This window comes from Globicephala melas, chromosome 2 (assembly GCF_963455315.2).
Source record: "Globicephala melas chromosome 2, mGloMel1.2, whole genome shotgun sequence".
NCBI lineage: Eukaryota > Metazoa > Chordata > Mammalia > Artiodactyla > Delphinidae > Globicephala > Globicephala melas.
Genome location: NC_083315.2, coordinates 168,546,337 through 168,569,581, shown reverse-complemented (window position 1 = coordinate 168,569,581; position 23,245 = coordinate 168,546,337). Strand labels below are relative to the sequence as shown.

At 45.8% G+C, this 23,245-nt stretch overlaps 1 protein-coding gene across 1 annotated transcript; it reads right to left on the bottom strand.

Moving 5' to 3' along the window:
* Positions 1–20,385: 20,385 nt before the first annotated feature.
* Positions 20,386–23,028, bottom strand: TCL1B (TCL1 family AKT coactivator B). The gene is made up of 3 exons (XM_060293498.1): positions 22,862–23,028; positions 20,629–20,713; positions 20,386–20,439 (listed from the first exon to the last, which is right to left on the bottom strand). Exons 1-3 carry the CDS (start codon positions 23,026–23,028, stop codon positions 20,386–20,388), a joined length of 306 nt encoding a protein of 101 aa, XP_060149481.1.
* Between the last annotated feature and the right edge of the window lie 217 nt (positions 23,029–23,245).

Here is a 23,245-nt window from a genome sequence, read left to right as displayed (position 1 = left end):
AAGTAGGTTGTTAAGTATCTAATATGAGAATTATATAAGAAAATACTACATTTCCTATTTTTTATTCTCTGACCCCAGTCTTCTTACTCGGCCCTAGAGAGATAAGCGTCGGGTACCACACGTGCCAGGTGTGCATCTTTTATCGTTTTAACCCTATCGCCTTGCCTGGTGTTTGGCAGTGTAAAAGTTTGGTCTGTCGAAGCGTCAAAACATCAGACCAGGAGGAACATCAGTGATCAATCAGTGGCCTCACTTTAGGAACAGGTCCAGGAAGAGGAAGGTTCTCATTTGGGGCTAAATGCTTGTGTGTCCCCCAAATTCAGATGTTGACGCCTTAACCGCCAACGTGTGTATTTGGAGGTGGGACCTTTGGGAGGTGATTAGGGTGAGAAGAGGTCCTGAGGATGGGGCGTTCATGATGGAATTAGTGCCTTTTTAAGGAGAAGAAGAGAGAAAGATCACTCTCTCCACGTGCACGCACCCAGGAAATGCCAGGTGAGGACACAGCGAACAGACAGCTGTCAACGAGCCAGGAGGAGGCCCTCACCAGACACTGGATCTGCCAGCACCTTAATGTTGGACTTCCAGCCTCAGAACTGTGAGAAATAAACATCTGTGCTTTAAGCTGCCACCACCACACCACACGGAGTCTGTTGTGTTCTGTTACAGCAGCCCGAGCAGACCAAGACAGTTCTTGTGCAAACTTCTCTTGTTCATGAAACTTTGGCCATCACCATGAACTCTGCTGAGGCCTGCAGATACAGCAGTGAACAAAGCTAAGCTGCTCTCATGCAGCTTTCATTCTGGAAAAAGAAGAACAAGAAGCTTGGAACGTGCAAAATCTTACAATGAAAACAGAACACAGTAACCTGGTAGCGAGTTAGGTCAGGTGGTGAAGGAATTCCCACCTGTGTAGGTAGCCTTTAAGATTGAACCTTGAAAATGAGAGGGATCTAGATTCTTCTTAAATCAGGGGGGAGAGTCCCAGGACGAGGAGATGCAAGTGCTGTGCAGGTTTAATTTGCTACGGAGGGCTTGTCTGGTGGTACAATGGTTAAGAATCCGCCTGCCAATGCAGGGAACAGGGGTTCGAGCCCTGGTCCAGGAAGATCCCACGTGCCACGGAGCAACTAAGCCCATGCTCCACAACTACTGAGCCTGCGCGCCACAACTACTGAGCCTGCGCTCTAGAGCCCGCAAGCCACAACTACTGAGCCTGCGCTCTAGAGCCTGTGACCACAACTACTGAGCCTGCGCTCTAGAGCCCGCAAGCCACAACTACTGAGCCTGCGCTCTAGAGCCCGCGAGCCACAACTACTGAAGCCCATGCGCCTAGAGCCTGTGCTCCACAACGAGAGAAGCCACCGCAATGAGAAGCCTGCGCACCGCCATGAAGGGCAGCCCCCGCTCACCGCAACTAGAGGAAGCCCATGCACAGCAACGAAGACCCAACGCAGCCAAAAATAAATTTTTTTTTTAAAAAATTTGCTATGGAAACTGAAACAGCAAAAGATCTTCTCACTAAAAGAAAATGCTCTTTTATGAGCATAAGTGGCCCTAATAAATTAACTATAAATGTGATGCAGAATCTCAGTTTTCCATAACAAGAATGACTTTGGGGTTGTGGCTGAGACAGCTGGGTGGACAATGATGGAATAGTGACACCTCCAGTTGGCGAGTCGATAGGCTGTTGATTGAATATGGATCTAGAACTCAGGTCAGGACTAAAAATATCAATGTAGAAATCATTAAGATATCAATAGCAATGAAAGCCAGGGGCCTGACCTAGGTCCCTCTTGGAGAGATGGTGGCATCTTTGAAACCTGGAAGCAAGTGTTTCCAGAGGGCCACTGTGGTGGGCTGGGGAGCACGCCGATGAGGGGCTGAATAGAGAGAAGTGGGTATCAGATTTGGCCACGTGGAGGCTGGTGGTGACACTGTCAGGGAAAGTTTGCTGTGACGGGGCATGGCCCGGTTGGGGTAGGCGTAGGAGGGAAGGGGAGGTGGGGAGAGGCAGCCCTTCTAGGAGCTTTGCTGTGGAGGAGGGTGGCGTCGAGGGAACTTCAGCGGGAGGTGATGGAGCCCATGTGTGCAGCCCAAGGAAAAGGCCAGCAGAAGGGACAAGCTGATGAGGCAGAGCAGAGAGGCTGTAGTCAAAGGACCAGCATTCCTGAGGAAGCTGAGTGAGATGGGCCCAGGCACAGATGTATGTTGGCGTCTGACAAAGAGCTTGAGCCGCGATCAGCATCACGCCAGTCTTGTTTCATTTCCCCTCATACAAAGTTGGGGTTTGTGTTTTTGCTGAAGTATTTTAAAGGCTTAATATTTCACCCACAAGTATTTTATTATGTGTCTCCACAGAGAAAACTTTTTATTCCTGATAGCCACAATACCATTGTCAACCCCTAATAAAATTAACTATAATTCCTCAATACATCTAAAGCCCAGTCTGTTTTCACATTTCCCCAGTTATCGCAAATGTCTTTCTGCAGCTGGTTTAAATCAAGACTCAGACTGCGTGTGGTTGATGCATCTCAAGTCTCTTGTGATCTATAACCCACTTCCTTCCTTAGAACAAACCAGGTAAACTGTCCCGTAGACTTTCTGGATTTGGTGGACGGCATCCCAGAATGTCCTTTAATATGTTTCTCTTCCTCTTATTTCCTGTCTTTAGAGACTTGATTAGATTCTGGTTTAATTCTTGGGGCACAGATACCCACAGGTGGTGCTGTGTGCTGCTCATTGCATCAGGTCAGGAAGCGCATGATGTCAGGGTACCACTCTGGGTAGGACTGATCTATCATCCGTCATGACGTTCGCCATCAACCTGTCATCTGCGCCTTTGGCATCTTTATGATGTACCATCATTCCTGTCCAAGAATATGGTTTCTCTTTTATTTAATTATACATTTGTGTCTTTCAGGAATGTTTTATAGTTTTAATCATAAAAGTTTTGCATATTCTTTTTCTTTCTTTTTTTTCTTTATTTGGCTGTGCCAGGTCTTAGTTGCGGCACGCACTATCTTCGTTGTCATGTGCAGGATCTTTTTTTTTTTAACATCTTTATTGGAGTATAATTGCTTTACAATGGTGTGTGAGTTTCTGCTGTGTAACAAAGTGAATCAGCTATACATATACATATGTCCCCATATCTCCTCCCTCTTGCGTCTCCCTCCCACCCTTCCTATCCCACCCCTCTAGGTGGTTACAAAGCACCAAGCTGATCTCCCTGTAAAAGTTTTGCATATTCTTGTTGAAACTATTCTCAGACATTTAATTTACTTTTTGTTATCGTAATGGTGTCTTCCCTTTCATTATATCTTTTAATAGGATATTGCTTGAGGGGTGTATGTGTATGCATGTGTGTATAAAATAGCTATTATTTTCTGTATGTCAATTTTATATTCTGCTACATTACTAAAATACCTTATTATTTTTTAAATTGAAATATAGCTGATTTACAATATTGTGTTAGTTCAGGTGTGTAACAAAGTGATTTGGTTATACATATATTTATATGTATATATCTATATTCTTTTTTCAATTTTTTTCCATTATAGTTTATTGCAGGATGTTGAACATAGTTCCCTGTGATATACAGTAAATCCTTGTTGTTCATCTGTTTTATATATGGTAGTGTGCATCTGTTAATCCCATACTCCCAATTTATCCCCCCCCCACTTCCCCTTTCGTAACTGTAAGTTTGTTTTCTATGCCTGTGAGTCTGTTTCTGTTTTGTAAATAAGTTCATTTGTATTAGTTTTCAGATTCCACATATAAGTGATATCATATAATATTTATCTTTTCCTGTCTGACTTCACTTAGTGTGAAAATTTCTAGGTCCATCCATGTTGCTACAAATGGCATTATTTCATTCTTTTTTATGGCTGAGTAATATTCCATTGTATGTATATATACCACACCTTCTTTATCCATTCATCTGTTGATGGACATGTAGGTTGCTTCCATGTCTTGACAGTTGTAAATAGTGCTGCTGTGAACATTGGGGTGCATGTGTCCTTCTGAATTAGAGTTTTCGTCTTTTCTGGATATGTGCCCAGGAGCGGAATTGCTGGATCATACGGTAACTCTATTTTTAGTTTTTTAAGGAAACTCCATACTGTTCTCCATAGTGGCTGCACCGATTTACATTCTCACCAACAGTGCAGGAGGGTTCCCTTTTCTCCACACCCTCTCCAGCTAAAATATCCTACTATTTACAGTAGTTTTAATTTATTCTTTGGGTATTCCAGATACATGGTGATAGCATCTGCAAGTAGAGATATTATTACCTCTTCCTTCTTAACTCTTATTGTTGTAGTTCCTTTTTCTTGTCTAATATCTCCAAAGCGATCATAAGTAGTAATAGGCATTCTTTTATTTTATTTTTTTATTTGAATAACGCATTAATGTATTGGTGGATCTCTTTGCTAATATTTTATTTTAAATTTTTGCATCATAGTTAAAATGGTCTGAAATTTTTTCTTTTCTCCCCCCTCTCAATCTTTGTCAGATTTTGGCATAAAAGTTGTATTCACTTCATAAAAATAACTTAGAGGCTTTTCTTTTGTTCTACCCTGTACTACTGTAAACTGCGTTAAGATTATCTTTTTTTTTTAGCTTGGGAGAATTCCATTCAAGCCTGGTGCTTTTCTGGAAGGAGCACTTCTTCTACAACTTCCTGTTTCTTCTGTGGAAATTGGCTGTTTAAGCTTTTTAGCTATACTGGATTCAACTTTGGTTAAATAAATTTTCCTAGAAAAGGATCCATTTCATCTAGGTTTTATATTTTATTTTCATAGTTATTCAAAATAGTCTCTGGGATTTTAATATTGTCTCTGGATTATTATTGCCCCTTTTTGTCATTTCTTATTTTGTCTTTTTTGTGCTTTATCCCGTTTAGTAAAATTAGGTTTGTCTATTTTATCTCCCCAACAGCCAACTTTTGGACTCATTTATTAATTCTGTTGTTTTGTTCGTTTGTTTTCTATATCATTGATGTCTGTTTTTATCTTTAGTTCTTTAGTTCTATATTTGTTTCTGTTGTCCCTTTTCTAGCTCTTTTGAGTGTTTATTTTCTTTTTAAATTTTTATATAGATATTTTATGTAACAGCTTTACTAAAATGTAATTGACGGGGCTTCCCTGGTGGCGCAGTGGTTGAAAATCTTCCTGCCGACGCAGGGGACACGGGTTCGAGCCCTGGTCTGGGAAGATCCCACATGCCGCGGAGCAACTGAGCCTGTGCGCCACAGCTACTGAGCCTGCACGTCTGGAGCCTGTGCTCTGCAGCAAGAGAGGCTGCGACAGTGAGGGGCCCGCGCACCGCGATGAAGAGTGGCCTCTGCTCGCCGCAACTAGAGAAAGCCCTCACGCAGAAACGAAGACCCAACACAGCCAAAAAAAAATGTAATTGACGTACCATACAATTCACTCTTTCAAAGTGTCCAATTCAGTTGTTTTTAGTCTATTCACAGTTTTACAACCATCACCATGGTTGCCTATTCTGGGTATTTCGTATAAATGTCATCATACAGTATGTCTTCTTCTGTGACTGGATTCTTTAGCATAATATTGTCACGGTTCACACGTATTATGGTATATATTAGTATTTAATTCCTTTTATGACCGAATAATATTCCATTACTTGCATATGCCGCATTTTATACAATCATGGACATTTGGGTTATTTCTGCTTTTTGCCTATTATAAATAATGCTGCTACAAACATTCACACACAGTTTTTGTGTGGACACGTGTTTTCATTTCTCTTGGTTATATACGTAGGAGTGGAATTGCTGAGTCATATGGTAACTTTCTTTTAACTTTTTGAGGAACTACCAGACTGTTCTCCAAAGTGGCTGCACATTCCCACCAACAGTGTATGAGAGTTTCAATTTCTTCACATCCTTGTCAACACTTGTTATCGGGCTTTTTGATTCTAGCCATATAGAAGGTATAAAATATCTCATTGTACTTTTGATTTTGTATATCAAAAATCAAATGGCATGGCCATTTGTATATCTTCTTTGGAGAAATGCCTATTAAGAGCTATTAAGATCTTTTGCCCATTTTTTTAGTTGAGGTTTAATTGACATAAAACATATTAGTTTCAGGTATACAACATAGTAATTTGATATTTGTACACACTGTGGAAAGATCACCACAGTAAGTCTAGTTAACATCAGACCTCATACATAGATTTCTTTCTTGTGATGATAAATAATTTTTACTCTCTTAGCACATTTCAAATGTGTAATACAGTATTATTAACTATAGTAACCTTGCTGTACATTAAGTCATCATGACTTATTTATTGCCCACTTTAAAAAATTGGATTATTTTCTTTTTTATTACCAAGTTATGAGTTCTTTATATATTCTGGATTCAACTTCCTTATCAGATAAAATTTACAAATATTTCCCCCCAATCTGTGTATTGTCCTCTCACTTGTTGATGGTATCCTTTAAAGCACAAAACTTTAAAATTTTGATGAATCTGATGTATCTGTTTTTTATCACTTGTGGTTTTTTTTGTTTTGTTTTTTGTTTTTTGCGGTACGCGGGCCTCTCAACTGTTGTGGCCTCTCCTGTTGTGGAGCACAGGCTCCGGACGCGCAGGCTCAGCAGCCATGCCTCACGGGCCCAGCCGCTCTGCGGCATGTGGGATCTTCCCAGACCGGTGCACAAACCCGTGTCCCCTGCATCGGTAGGCGGATTCTCAACCACTGCGCCACCAGGGAAGCCCATCACTTGTGTTTTTGATATTATATTGGGTTGGCCAAAAAGTTCATTTGGGTTTTTAGTAAGACGTTATGGAAAAACCCAGACGAACTTTTTGGCCAACCAATATCACAGAAGGCTTTGCCTAACCTTCACAGTCATAAGGTTACTCTACATTTTCTTCTAAGAGTTTTAAAGTTTAAACTCTTACATTAATGTATATAGTCCACTTTGAGTCAATTTTTATGTATGTTGTGAGGTAGGGGTCCATGTGTATATCCAGTTGCCCCAGCACCATTTGTTAGAGAGACTTCTTCCTGCCACTGAATTGTCTTAGCACTCTTGTCAAAAGTCAATTGACTGTAAAAGTAAGGGTTTATTTCTGGATCCTCAGTTCTATCTGATTGATGTACATACCTGTCCTTATGCCCATACCACACTGTCTTGATCACTATGTCTTTGTGGTAAGTTTTGAAATTGGGACATGTGAGTCTTCCGACTTGGTTCTTCCTTTTTGTTGGCTGCACAGTGCAGCATGCAGGCTCTTAGTTCCCAGGGATTGAACCCGTGCCCCCTGCAGTGGAAGCAGAGTCTTAACCTCTGGACTGCCAGGGAAGTCTCTGTTCTTCTTTTTCAAGATTGTTTTCATTACTCCACATTCCATATTCCTTGAATATCCATATGAATTTCAAGAACCAGCTTGTCAATTTCTGAAAAGAAGTCAGCTTGTATTTTGATAGAGACTGTGTTGAATCTGTATATTAACATGGAGAGAATTGCTGTCTGTATTAATCTGCTTAGGCTGCCAAATCAAAATACCATAGATTGGGTATTTTGTTTCAATGGTTACCTTTATACTAATATCTTAGGGCAATATTATTACTCCTTCTTTTAAAAATGCTATCTGTTGTAGCATTGTCCAAAGAACTTGCTATAATGATGGACATGTTATGTATCTGTGTTCTCTAATGTGGAAGGTGTACTGGCTACATGTAGTAGCTTATGGAGCACTTGAAATGTGGCTAATATGATTGAGAAACTGAATTTTAAATTTCATTTACTGCTAATTAAAATTTAAATAGCCAGGACTTCCCTGGTGGTCCATTGGTTAAGACTCTGTGCTTCCACTGCAGGTGGAGCAGGTTCGATCCCTGGTCAGGGAACTAAGATCCCACGTGCTGAGCGGCATGGCCAAAAAAAACAATTTTAAATAGCCACATCTGTCTGGTGGCTACCATGTTGGATGGTGCAGGTCTTTTGGTTCCCTACTATGAACATTATTGAAATTAGTAACCTCTTCTTCCCCTCCCTTCCTCTCCCCAAAGTATCTAAAGTGATATCCATTTAGTGCTAAATAATACCTTGGAGGCAACCAGCAAGCTTACTTTCTACATAATCTTTCCCTGCTCACCCCATTTTTGATAGATGAATTATGTCTTCATTACTGGAGGATATAACATAGTATTTTTCACCCTTGTGCCTGCTGGTCTTCATTCTACAGTTACGTACGTTCAGTGCTCACAAGCAGTTCTTACAAAAAGCTTCTCTAAAGAATCTTGATTGTCTGAAACGTATTGGTTAGTAGATCTCTCAGGAAGGGCACACAGAAGCAATATTCCCTGATTCCCTCAGCTTCATCACAGTTTATGTCTTTTATAATTGAAGGTCACTTTGGCTGAATAAAATCATTATTGGCTCACATTTTCTTTCTTGGATATCTGTACCTCATTACTCCATTTACGCCCTTATGTTTTAATTTAAAAGTATACCATGAAGGTCTAATCCCATATAAGTTACTTGGTCATTTTACCTTATGCCAAAGGATTTCAATTCTGTAAAATCTGATAATTTGAATAGACGGTGTCTTGGAGTTGACTGTTCTTGGTTGTATGTCCCAGGTACATCATGTCCTTTTTAAATACACAGGTTCAAGTTATTTTTTGTTTGTTTTATTTTCAGGAAAGTTTTTAAAAAATAGTTTTGTATATTCTACTCCACAGCCTTACTTTTCTGAGGTTGGGGGTTGTGGGGGGGGATTTATTATGTATGTGTTGGATCTTCTTTGCCTGTCCCCTATATCCATCACTTTCACTTGACTCCTTTGGAAGAATCCTTCTTCTACTGATTTATTTCTACTTTCTACACTATTTTTCTATTTCTATCCTTGTTGCTCTGCTGGATTTTGTGAGGGGCTTTGAGGAGATTGGGAAACAATGCCATTGTTACTAAATTGCCCTGATCCTTATTGTGTTTTAAAGCCACTTTGTTAGTGTCACTGTATTTTGCTTACAAAACAAGTTTATATACAAAGGGGAAATGTCTTTAGAAATATACTAATTCTAAAAGATTCTCCCCCATCTCTTTATACCAAACAAGTTATCTTGAACTAGTCCAGTTAAGTCATTGTCAGTGAGTGAGTCCTCCTAGTTTTAGTGAGTGAACCTCCTAGGGCAAACACAATTTATAAATTGTAGTGAGAAATTTTCCAAGAAAATGCTGAACATTCATGGTTTTGAGGTGAAAAATCAATAGCCCTTGAAACTATTAAATGGAACATTTCAATAATATGGGAGAGCTCTTTGCACTTCCCAGTAATCAAACTTATAAACTCAACTTTGGCACCTGGTCCAGATGATACGGGACTTTATACAGCAGCTTCATTGGTTAAGATGCCAGTTACCTGGGCCTGTGAACTTGGAGATCCAAAAAGCCTAAAATCTAGGGAACTTTGTGCTGCTCTGATTGGATGGTGCCTCTCCTCAACACTGGCCTCATCAGCCCACCAACCAAGGGCACCAAGAAGCCATGTCCATTTTCCCACCTTTTTGGTTGGATTGTACTGGGTTAAATACCTGAGTGTCTCATTCCTACTGATCCTATGACTCTTGAGGGCCATGGATAACCATAGTAAGTCTTCGTCCTGGAAGGGACACACACAGATTTAGCATATCTTATAGAAGAATAATAGACTTGGGTCACAATTTGATAGTCCCATCTGGTTCATTGTGAAATCCCCTGTGTTTGATGTGGTATGTTTGTCACCCGGGGCACCCCATCCTTATAGACAAGATTTAATTTAGCTCGAACTCCCCCCCCCCGACCTCCGTATAACACTTCACTACCCCTCCAGAGATTTCATGGGGTCACACATCTGCCCATCGCCCCTTACTTCAAGTTCTAGCATCTGCTGATTTTCCTTGGTTTATGGGTAATCTCCTATCCATCCCATTCCTGTTCCATGCATATCACCCCACCTCCCACTGGGCACCGCTGTCATTCCTTTACCAGAGGGCTGCAGGTGACAGACATTGGGGGCATGCTTGGAGTTAAGTTTGAGGGTTTGGGGAGGTTTTGGGTTCAACACTCAGATTATGCTTTAAAGTGGGATATTGAACACTCTGGTTTTGTAAAGCCCCTTAGCCATTGTTAGAGCATTACCAGCCCCTCCGCGCTAAGTCCATCACCTCATCTTTCTGGGCTCTTCCCTCCTTCACAGACCCCCCCCCTCCCTTCTTATAACTAATCTTTGAAATGCTAACATTCTTACCTTATTATGCAGAACAACTTGGTTCTGTTTGACTTGGGGCTAGCTTTTCTGAATTCAATGCCCCATCAAAGTGTTTTGCTAAATAAAGGATGAATCATTCCAAGGAGAATCTCTCCTAGGAGGCGGAGCTGCTGTGGTTAATTTCGGGTTTTCTATTTTCTTTCTTTTTCTGCTTCCTTTCTTCCTAGTACACCTGCTCAGAATGTTTGAGTTGGGAAGGGAGGGAGGAGGGGAGAGAGTGTTCAAACGAACAGGACTCATCAAGGAACACTTTCTGGAAATCAAGTGAGACTCGGTCTGCTGAGAAATGTCCTGGGGTGTTCCAGGAGAGGGCCAAGGCCAGGAGGAGGCCCAGGACTGAAAGCAAGCCTGCTTGACTAAGTAAGAGCCATTCTGAGAACCTCCCCCTCAGGGATATATTATTATAATGATGTCTCCTTTACACACAAGAAAACGGGCTTAGAGGGATTACCTACCTTGCTCTAAGTTAACAGAGCTAGTAAGTAGCAGACCTGCATCCAAACACAGGGATCCTGGCTGAAGTCCATGCTCTTATTAGTCACCATGATATTATACAGACTTGGAAACAAACACGCTTGGATGGAAGCCCAGTCCACCTCTTACTCAGACCCACAGTAAAATGTCTCACTTCTCAGAGCCTCAGTTTCCTCACTGTAGTAAGATAGGTGCGTTGAAACCTATCTCAGAATGTCATTGTGACTATTAAATCAGCTAAAAGCTGGAAAGTGTCTGGCACATAGTAGATTCGATCAGTTGTAATATTCCTCCTTTATGAAAGTTTCTGTGTTGAGTGGAAAGTATAATTAATGGCGTTCTTAAGGGGAAAAAATTTAAAACTTTCTAAGATAGTTTTACCTTACTAAAAAAAGGAATCATAAAAAGTTGAGGGACAAACAAGACATCAATACCTGTTATTTTTATTAATATTATTTAAACAGGAGGGGAGGAATGACTTGGTCTTCAGCTAAATAAATAAAAAATAGGGCTTCCCTGGTGGTGCAGTGGTTGAGAGTCCGCCTGCCGATGCAGGGGACACGGGTTCGTGCCCCAGTCCGGGAAGATCCCACATGCCGCGGAGCGGCTGGGCCCGTGAGTCATGGCCGCTGAGCCTGCGCGTCCGGAGCCTGTGCTCCGCAGTGGGAGAGGCCACAACAGTGAGAGGCCCGCGTACCGCAAAAAAAAAAAAAAAAGAGACGAAATATATTGCAAGAACAATACAATTTGCTCTATTAAAAAAGAGTCAAACAATTGGTTTATTTGAGGGGCTCACCTTAAAAAACATGACATATATAATCACAAATAATTAGGTCGATTTTTGCTCCAAGTTACAGCTGCCTTTTTTCAACATTTCTACTTCCCTTGGAGACTGTTTAGCAAGGTGACAGGCACCCCCATCCCTGGTTGCTTCAAGCTACCTAAGAATGAATCTATCCAGGTGTTAATACCACAGAAAGAAAAGTAAACTTGAAATAAAACAGTATTGTTAGCTTTGTAGCTGCTTAAAACACAGGTCTTTGTATATATAAACAAAAGAATAAAACTTGTGTATTATGCATTTTTCCCTCTCACGTTTCTAGGAATCCTTTTAGACAGAGATTTGTAAGTATCGCATCCTGACTTTTCCTTAATCCCAGCATTCTTTAAATGTACACAGCCACGGGAGTCTCCCCTTATCTGTGGTTTCACTTTCCATGGTTTCAGTTACCTACAGTCAACCAGGGTCAGAACATATTACATGGAAAATTCCAGAAATAAACAATTCATAAGTTTTAAATTGTGGGCCATTCTGAGTAACTTGATGAAATCTCACACTGTCCTGTGTAGGAGAATGAATCATCCCTTTTCCAGCATATCCCAGCTGTTAGTCACTTAGTAGCCATCTTGCTGATCAGATCAATTGTTGCAGTATCACACTGCTTGTGTTAAATAACGCTTATCCTATTAATAATGGCCTCAAAGCACAAGAGTAGTGATGCTGGCAATTCGGATACACCAAAGAGAAGAAGTAAAGTGCTTCATTAAGTAAAAAGGTGAAAGTTCTCAATAACGAAAGAAAAAAATCATACCATTAAGCTCTACAGTAAGAAGGAATCTTCTCTCCATGAAATTGTGAAGAAGGAAAAAGAAATTCGTGCTAATTTTGCTGCTGCAACTCAAACTACAAAAGTTAGGGCCACAGTGCATGATAAATGCTTAATTAAGATAGAAAAGGTGGGCTTCCCTGGTGGCGCAGTGGTTGAGAGTCTGCGTGCCGATGCAGGGGACGCGGGTTCGTGCCCCGGTCTGGGTAGATCCCACATGCCGCGGAGTGGCTGCGCCCGTGAGCCATGGCCGCTGAGCCTGCGCGTCCGGAGCCTGTGCTCCACAACGGGAGAGGCCGAAAAAAAAAAAAAAAAGATGGAAAAGGCATTAAATCTACAGTAAGTTATTTATTACAGTATATTATAATTGTTCTATTTTGTTATTAGTTATTATTGTTAATCTCTTACTGTGCCTAATTTATAAGTTAAACTTTATCACAGGTATGTACATATAGGAAAAAACATAATATAGAGAGAGTTCAGTCCTATCCATGGTTTCAGGCATCTACTGGGGGCCTTGGAGCATATGCCCCATGGATAATGGGGGACCTCTATCCTTCAGTTCCAAAAGGCTCGGTGTAATTAGCCCACTGGTTGGCAATGCGAGGCTGACGGCCTGTAACGCAGGACAAAAAGTCATGAGGCTGGGGTTTTAGCCCCAACTTACTAACTTCCTGCAGGAATGAGTCGCACCAGCCCCTTTCTGCACCTTGGTAACCTCCTCTGTCCAGAGAGGGATTAGTTAGTATGATACATGATTAACAATCTCCTTTTAACCCCGCAACGCAGTAAGTACTCTTGTTATCCCCGATTTCCTACTGAAAAACTAAAGTTCAGCAGTGTGGTTACTTGCCCGAAGTTAGGAAGTGTGTGGCCCAGAGGTTGCCAGGATCCGTCCTACTTCTGGCTCCCAGTATTCGTGTATTCAGCTCAGTCCTTGGCCCTGAGCTAGATGCACGCAGCAGGTGCACATCCCAGCACAGAAGGAAGTGCCTTGATGGTGATTAACAGAGGGCAGTGAGCAGGGATGCAGGAAGGGTCGACTGTGGGTGGGCCAATCAAGCAAGCCTCCCTGAGGCGGCGACACTGGGGCTGGAACCGGAGGTGACGGTGCCAGCTGTGCTGAGAGCTGAGGGGTGGGCTTCTCAGCTGGGGGGAACACCAAGCAAGCCTGGCAGGGGCGGACAAGGCCCCATGTTCCTCAGAAAGGCCTTGCTGGCCAGGAAGATAATTTTGTGCTAGGGGCCTTGGGGAAGCCAAGAAGCATCTGACTCACCTCCTGCTGCAGCACAGAGGATGAATTGTAGAGGCACAGGCCTGGATGCGGAGAAACCGATGAAGGCATCTAGGGCAGAGGCCGGCAAACCTTTTCTGTAAAGGGTCAGATAGTAAAGATTTTTGGCTTTGTGGGCCATAAAGGTCTCTGTTGCAGCTACACAACTGCCATTGTCGTGTTGAAAGCAACCACTGGCAATACATAAAGGTGAGCGTGGATGTGTGCTAATAAAACTTTATTTATAAAAACAGGGGCCTGGTGGCCCATAGGCTACAGTTTGTCACCCTCTAGTCCAGGTAGGAAATAGGAAGATGAAGAGGTACTGGCAGTGAAGATAAGTAGGTGAAGAACCACCTGTAATTATTTTTTGGTGGGAGGTTGTTTTTCAGTTCTTTAATATCAACTTCAGTTGCACAAGTGATACATAAGTATATTTTCCTTATAAGAAAATTAAACATTACAAATTTGACCACACCCCAAACCCAGGTGTACTAGCTGCTATTTTTTTTTAAATAATAATTTATTTATTTGGTTGCATTGGGTCTTCGTTGCAGCAGGCAGGCTTCTTAGTTGTGGCTCGCGGGCTCCTTAGTTGCAGCAGGCAGGCTCCTTAGTTGTGGCATGTGGACTCTTACTTGCAGCATGCATGTGGGATCTGGTTCACAGACCAGGAATCGAACCTGGGCCCCCTGCACTGGGAGCATGGAGTCCTAACTACTGCACCACCAGGGAGGTCCCCTAACTCCTATTTTTATTTCTGGATGTATCATCGTCGTCCTTTTTCTCTGTATTTATACTTACATATACCTAATGAACTATGTGGTATCATTTTATGGTTTTTTTTGCGGGGCAGGGGCTCTATGAATGGTATCCTGCTAAAGGAGTTTTCACACCTCTCCCCTCCCCTCGCCTCTCGTCTCCCACGGTTAAAGAGACCTGGCACTGGTGGGCTTCCTTGGCTTTTGAGGGCAGCGTGAACTGCACTTGCGAATGCCGCTCTGCTCCACGTAGCGGGAACCCGGAAAACTGCCTTCGGATCTGCTGCGTCACTTGGTCCTGATGGCAGGACAGATCCGTGGCAGAGCCCTCCCTTGCTCTGGGCCCCGCTGCAAGCAGGCCATGTTCTAGCTTGGAGGAGATGTCCTGTCTTGCCACAAACCACAGGACCCTAAAACCTCACTGAACCTTCACGGGGGGTTAGCTCCTATTTCTGGATACACGTGTATCTTATGAGGGCAGCTGGGGTGCCGACCACTTCCTGCTCATGAGGTCAAGTAGCACGAAGTCTTCAATAGAGTGACCAGCACGATGCCCTGTGAAATGCCAAGGGTCAAGGTCCCTGTGGACTTACTGTCAGTGGTGGTGTTTTCTAGTGTTTGGTCATTATCTTGTATTTGTTACGTTCTGTGTGGTTATAAATCATTTGAGGGGAGCAGGCCACCATCATGCACAGTGCTGGGGGGCACCGTTCCCTCACAGTATGAACGGGTGGTGTCCCCGGGGCTGTGCACCTGGGCAGCCAAAGATGGTGCCTTGTTTTCTCAGCCATTTGCTATCTTTAAGAGGAAGATTGTATTTCCTTTTTACACTCCTTTTCTCATTCTCTGCATCAGACACTTTTCTCTCTCTTCCAGCTGGCTGCCTTCCAGCATGGACCTTTTGGACTGGTTCTACTTAGTTTTCTTTGCTGATTCTTTCTCTGTCATGCTAAGAATCTGGCATTTTTCTTTTTGCTTGTCATACCTGTTCTGTAGATCAGGGGTCAGTAAACTATGGCCAGTGAGCCAAATCTGGCCTGCTGAACGTTTTTGTAAGTAAGGTTTTATTGGGACACAGCCATGCCCATTTGTTATGCGTCTTGCATGGCTGCTTTCATGCCACAATAGCAGAGTTGAGGAGTTGCTACAAGGGCCATGTGGCCTGCAGAGCCAAAAATACTTACTACGTGGCCCTGTATAGAGAGTTTGCTGACCTCTGTTCCAGATAGTTCTCTCTTCTCCTCTGGCATCAATGACCTCTGATGATGGCTTCCCAACCTATGAATTCAGCCCAAACCTTTCTCTAGACCCACACATGTGTCCAGGGCATTTCAACATGGATACCCCACATGCATCTGAAACTCAGTATCCCAAGCCCAACTCATGGCTTGATTGACCCTGGATCTCTGCCTCGCCTCCTTGCATGTTCCCAACTCAGGACCCCGCTGGCCAAACCACTGACCCTGAGCGGCAACCTGTCTCTAGCTTTCCCATCCTCGCACATCTGCTCGGTCACCAAACTTTGTCCATTCTCTCTCCTCAGCTGCTCTTGCATCTGTCCGTTCCTCTCCATTCCCAAAGACTCTGCCTGGTGGGGCAGAGGAGAAAAGCCGGGATGGGGAGCTGGGAGACCTGAGCTCCAGCCCTGGCTTTGCCACAGGTGACTACGGACCGGGGCACATTGCTGAGGCCCTTCCTCACGTAGAACAATAGACACAGCGGGGCCTGACCTGCCTCCTGGGCTTGCTTTAAGGATCAAGCTTTCACATTACATTGTTCCACCTTGAATCTGTAACATAAAGTGCTGTGAGGATGTCAGGGCATGGTGTAACGGTGAGGATTCTTCTACGCTGCTTCTTCCTCCAGGCAGCCTCCCCGGATCCCCCAGCTGCATGACACCCGCCCCCTCCTTCTCCTGACACACTTTGATAGGCCTCCCTTGCACTCAGCCCTGATGCACAGTCCCCTGGGTATGTGCTCAGTCTTGAGGGCAGGGATGAATTCCTGCCCATTTCTCTTTCCTTCAACTCAGCATAGGCCTGGCCCAGAGTTGAGGTTCTGTAAATGTTTGTGGAACTTGGCCAAATGCCCTCAAGGAGCTCCCAGACACGAAGAGAAACAGACACACAGATGAGCAATATGGCCGGGGGGGCTTCCCTGGTGGCACAGTGGTTGAGAGTCCGCCTGCCGATGCAGGGGACGCGGGTTCGTGCCCCGGTCCGGGAAGATCCCACATGCCGCGGAGCGGCTGGGCCCGTGAGCCATGGCCGCTGAGCCTGCGCGTCCGGAGCCTGTGCTCCGCAACGGGAGAGGCCACAACAGTGAAAGACCCGCGTACCGCAAAAAAAAAAAAAAAAAAAAAAAAGTCTGGGGCAGAGAGATCTGGCACATAACATCTAATCGTTCCCATGAAGGAAGATGTCCAGTGGGAAGGGCCTGGGAAGGGCCAGGCCTGGGCTCAGCCAGGATGCAGGCATCCCAGGATGTGTGCCCAGCGTCTGTTCCCATTGGTCAGTGCGTAGGCAACAAGGGTAGTGCAGGCTTTCAAACATGACCCCTGGTTTTGGCCGAGTGGAGGGAGAACACTCCTGCAGAGAGCATCCTTCATGGTGAGTGCTGCTGACATACGAGGCTCCTGTACATACTAATTAAACCACCTGTTGCTGCTCATCATCCTTCACAAACAGATATTTTTCCCTGTGTTCTGCGGGACAACCTCTCCTGTGTCCATCACCCGAAGTCATTAACATAATCCCTAGTAGCTGCTTTTAGTCTTCAGCTCTGGGCAGATGGAACTGAGAACTATTTTCTCACCTGCACCAAAGCAAACTGTCAAGAGGTGTTAGACCCAATCTCCAGGAGCCCACACCACAGACCCACACCCCACTGATGAACGCATGGAGATACGCATTCAGGAGCCGCGCAGAGGATGGAGGAGACCGCACTGCGGACTTCGAGCTCGTGGGTGTAAGCACTCCTGGATATGCCCCGGGAGTGATTTTAAACATTTCGATGTGCTTCTGCTCTCTTTGCTCTCTCACATGCCAAACCTCTGTCCTGGATGGCCTGAGACAGCTACCTCCTGGAGGGAAGGGCAGACTTAGACTTTGTTCCAAGGACACGGAGAGAGATCAAAGGCTTCTGACATTTGCAATTGGATTCCGCAGCAGCACAGCACCCTTGCCAGCCAGGCTGCCATCCTGTGAAAGGATTTCCAGATTTTTCTTGTCCTCGAGCATATTAGCAACAGAGCTCCATGACCTAGGAGAAGCAGAGGAGAGCCTGCTGCCTTTCCTGCCCCAGAGACGGGGCAGGAAGGGGAGGGAGGAGGGAAGTCTTGCCCAGTATGTCTCCTGGAATCCTTCCTGTGTGCGGCTGGGCTGCAGGCTGCATCCGACATGCCCCCACCCATCTCAGGCCAAGGGGAGGGGAAGGCGAGCTGAGGGGAGGAGGGTTTTCTAAAGAGCCAGTTTGTCAGATCACAGGAGCTTCTAAGTGGAAGGGGCTCAGCCCAGCCCCTGCTCTCGGGTCTCCCTTTCCTTAACCACTCCTCCACTGAGGACTTGAGTTGTGACCACAGCACTCCCTCCCCTTCCCTCTTCTGCATGCATGCAAGTGTTTTTCTAGGGCAGTGATTCTCAACTGGGGAAACTTTTGCACCCCTCCCGGGGTCGGGGGGGACATTTGGCAATCACAACTTGGTGGGTGGGTTGGGCAAAGGGCTACTACCAGCACTTTATGGGCAGGGACCAGGGATAGTGCCAAATATCCTGCAGTGCACAGGACAGCCTTTCATGACGAAGAATCATCTGGTCCAAATGTCCACGGCGCTGAGCTTAGAAACCCCGCTCTTGGTAAATACTCTAGGTATGGCTCTGTGTGCCATTTTAAAACTTGATAAATGCTTCTGAATTGTCCACCAAACCTCCAGGGTGTCTATAACGATCCACTCCCACAACATTAAGGCTTGACTTCTGCCAAAATCGAGGATACATATTTCTGAGTTCTGAAACCTGCACTTCCCAACGTTGGGCGTCTCCCCTTCTGTAAATTGCTCATTCCTGGCATTCGCCCATTTTTCTTTTCTTAGGGAGTTCTAGCAGTTCTCTATGTATTCTGCACTCTAGTGCTTTGTATCTAGTCCTGATATTTCCACCCTTGCTTTTTTAGCATCTTGTCACACAGAAAATGCTGAATTTGAGAAAGTTAATTGTCTCACACTGTCTTTTGCTTTCTGTGTCTTGTTTAAGGTGTTTTCTATCCCAAGATCGTGAACATATTCCCCTGCGCTTTCTTCAGTAATTTTACGGATTCATTTTTAAGGTTAGGACTTTAATCTGTTGGTGATCTCTTCTCATGACGGGTGTGAGGGAGCGAATTCCCTCATCTTGCCGTCACCAAATTACTGCCCTGCCCTGCATCCACGCCGTCCTCTTCCTCCCTCTGCTTCCAAGGGCAAGACCCGTCAGGGCCCCGGACTCTGCCTCACCCCTCCACGCTCAAGGGCTCTTCCCTCTTCACCCAGGACAAGTGGGAACATCACCCCTTGTGAAAGCTCACGCCTGCTACTGGATCTCCTGCTGCAGCTGCCACAGTCTTTGCCTTTTCATAGCCCAGCCTCACGAAGAGCCCACCCTCCACTCCCTTACCCTCTGCCGACGTCCTGCTGCTGAAATGGCCCAATCCCAACTTCCTTCCCTGCTTGGAAAAACACTAAAGGGATAACTACAGTTCTACCTTCAGTGTCAGCTGCCGCGTTTCTACACTAGGAACCAGTTTAAGCTAAGCTCCGATTCCGCACAAAGGCTGAAGAACGAGCAATGACGTTTAATTACCCAGCACTGGGAGGCGACCTTCAGGGACCAGCATCACTTCCTGGGACTGATGGGGCGGGAGAACCACAGGCCAAATCCGTCGCTCCACATGCCCCTTGCGCAGATGGGCTAACTGAGGCTCAGGAGCTAACAGCCTGCCCAGCACTTGATCTACTCCCGGCCAAAGTGTCAGCAAAAGTGACATTCAGGGCGCATCTGAGTGTCAAGTCCAGACCTGGCGCTCTTCAAGCCACTCCCTGCCTGAGGCCAAGCAGGGCCGAGGGCAAGTTTCCAATTTTAGGCTGCACTGGAGGCTCGGGGCTCTGGCTGGGCACTGGGTCTGGTGGGCATGGAGGGGAGGTGTTTGGGGGAGTGGCACCTGGAAGATCGGCGTGAGGGACACAAAGGGGGAAGAGAAGCCATGGCAGGTCACCCTGAGCGCAGATGGAGGGAAACGGGAAATGCAAAGTGGACAGGGGGCCCGCTGCCTCCGCCCCCCCAAGGAGGCCCTGGTAGGTGTGCAAACCAAAGAGCAAGTGCATAAATATCACAGGGCCAGCAGGGCTTGGGAGGAGACAAAAGGTGACAGTCAGGGAACCTCAGAAGAGCCGGGCGGTGGCCCGTCAGAGCAGGACCAGGGGTAGGAGGGCAAAAGCCCCACTCCGGGCCCTCAGTGCAGTTCGAGCTGCTGCCAGTCTCAGGAAGAAGGCTCTGTGGGTCGACGCAGGGTCCCTGAAGGCCACTGCCATCGACTGGACTTGTGGCGCCCCAGTGCCACGGCCGGACCTAGAGATCCACGTTCATTGGACCCAAGCTTGATCACGGCTATTTCCAGGCTCTGTGGTTTCAGGGAAATCATTCCAGCCCTCAGAGCCTGTTTGCTCATCTGTAACACGGGATGTTAATATGTACACCTCAGAGAATTCTTTTGAGAGTTAAATGATGACCATTATTCAGTGTTTTGTGAACATACTAGGGTTCTGTCCACAGTGGAAATCACATCCACTGGGGTTGGGAGCGGGTGTAAACGGGTGGCTATGTAAGAAAAACTCAGGGAGCAGCCTGAGGGCAAGGTGACCAGCATTGCCTTCCTGTAAAGAGGGGCGTCCTCCTTGCTAGTGTCCGCTGTCCGCATTGCGAGGCTCCAGGCCTGACACAGCAGCCCCGTCAGCGGCTCCCACTTGACAGACGTTTTAGGATCAGCTGCTCCATGGAGTTGATCTGCAGAACGGGGGAGCAGTGATCAGAGCCCCTGGGACACGCTCTTCTATCCAAATGAAGCAGATGGGAACCCGGGTTTGTGGATTTAGGGGCCCAGGGAAGGGATCCCTCCCATCCTTTGCCCCACTTTGCACACCTACGGTCACTACTTAATGCCCATCCCCCTCACCTGGGCCACCATGCACTTGCCTGGCCATGGTCCACTATTTCCCAGAGTCTCAAATCCGTTGCTTGGTACCTTCGCCCGGGGTAGAGCTCCCACTTGGGGGGCAGCCTGAACACGAGCAGATGGCTGGGGGACCTGGGCGTCTGGGGGTGCACTGGCATCTGCCACATGTGGACTGTGACGCTGATTTCATGCTGAAGGGACCAGAGAGGAGGGGGCACATCAGGGATGGTTGAGCTGCACACACACAACCAGGGTCCTGGATCCCCTGGCCCGGCTGGTGGGCTGCCCAGACCAGAGGTCGATGGGCATGCTTTTAGAATCCCACACCCAGAGCCTTGGCACCATCACTTGGGGGTTTTCCTTGGACTAGTTCTCTCCAGGCCTCCTCTGTACCATCCTCCCACTGACCTGCATCCCACTCACCCCACCACACCCTGAAAAGGTAGCCTCTGTTTCCAGCCTGTCCGTAACATTGGGCCTACACTGATTACTCTGTTGGCCCTCTGTCTTGGCCACTTCCATAGTTTTAAAAATTCTCTTTCTAAAAATAAGAGATCTAAAATAATAAATAAATAAAAATAAGATATCCATAGACCTCAGGATCTGGGAGTGATGGGTTTTCCCTTAAAAATATTTTGTAGTTTTGATCATGGCCATCACTACTTGTTGTGAACATTAAAAGAAAAAAAAAAAAATCATCCAATCCAGAAAGGTATAAAAATGAGGGAAAGTCACCAGACGACTATAATCAAAGCTCCATGTGTTTTGCAACTAAATGGGAAGATCTTTACAGAGTTTTCTATCAGAGTATTTGTCTTTGTGCTGAACGTTTTTCCGAGCTAAGGATCTAGCCCTTTATCAGTCATACGTGTTGCAAGTTATTTTTCTCAGTTTGTTGTCCTAACTTTATGAGCTGGTTTTGCAAGAGGGATATTTTTAATTATGTGGCAAAATCTCTTTCCCTTTGGATTCTGTCTTTAGATCAGGCGTCAGCACAGTATGGACCCAACCTGGCCCACCACCTGCTTTTGTAAATAAAGCTTTATTGCAAATGAACAAACACTTCTTCCTGTGTGTGCTGTCTTGGGCTGCATTTGCACTAGAGGGCAGAGTTGAGTAGTTGCTATGGAGTCTTTACCATCTGCAAAGCTGAAAAGTTTTACTATCAGACTCTTTACAGAAAGTTTGCTGACCCTTGCATTCGATCATGCTCAGAAAGCCATCTCCTATCCTAAGACTGCATGTGAAAACCCAGATCTACTATTCAGAAATAATCATTTCAAATTGTGAAAGCAATGCTCAGCCTCCAGGTTCCCCTCCCCCACTCATGGCTAAGTTATTTGAAGAATCCATTCTTTCCCCATTGAACACTGTTGTATGCTTTTTGAAAACTTACTATTTTGTCCAGAATTTTCTGCATGCTTTATTGGGTGGAAAAGACTCAGTGTTCTCAACAAAAAATTTTCTGGATTACCTATTTGAAGATAGCTAGGAAATGTGTTACATTGTTTAAAATGACCGTGAATTGTTTATTTAATACCTGGATAAGTATTTACCATATTACCCTGAAGTATTTATATTTTGTCCCTCAAAGATGGGCTGTGATCCAAACCCCCAGTTTAGGGCAGCTGTTTCCAATCTGAGTGATCATCCTTATCACCCGGGGAGCTTTTAAAACATAAAGGGTCTTAGACTCCACCCAAGGCTCCTGAATCAGTTTCCAAGGTGGAATTCTAGAATGTGTTACCTCTCAAATGCTCGCCCAGGCCATTCAGATGGTGAGCTGTGTCTGTGACCTCCACAGAGGTAGATTATTCCCATTTTGCAGGTGAGGAGCCTGAAGCCAAGGTAAATTTTATACTGTTGGCCCACCTGCTGCTCTTGGTTGCAATGCTTTTGCTTGTGCTTGTCCTGTCTCCTTTCTGATCCTGGAGAACTCCTACTCATCCCGCAGAGCCCACCTGAATAGCCGCCGGATGTGTGAAGCCTTTTCAGCATGCACTAGGGGCAACACTAGGCCCTGAGCTACCTCTCTCTCAGCCTCCCCACGGAGGACTGCATCATCTCCTGTAGATAAGCTCTGCCTGTGGCCCCTCCAGGCAGGGGCTCCTGGTCAGCACGCTCAAACCCACACAGGCCGAGTTTTCCAGCGCCAGTGAGAACTGCATCCTCATTGCATAATATGCAGGACCCCCACGGGCTAAAGTCCATGTACCACCCTTCCGCTGCCTCCCCTCATGTCCCACGACTCACCGTGCTGCCAGGGGAGGGGAGCCCCTGCCCCAAGCTCTGTGGGAGGGACTGATCCGCAAGGCCACAGTCACCCAGGTCCTTCCATTCTCATCCTCATAGATGCCCGGCCTCCGGAACCACAGGCAGCATGGGGGCGACCCAAGGGGCGGAGAAGCTTCTGCTTCCATTGCAAGGCTGTGCCCAGCGCAGGCCTCGAGGCACACATGGAACCTCCCAGGTGTTCAGCCTCCTTAACTGGACTGGCTCCCGAGTGGGGTGGGGCCGGGGATCCTGGGGGCGGGGCCCGTGAGCCTTGTCAGGGGCAGCAGGGACCAGCGAGCCCAGGTGTGAGGGTGCGAGGGGGTTGAATAAGGGGCAGAGCCAGAGCGGGGAGAAGCCCTCTGC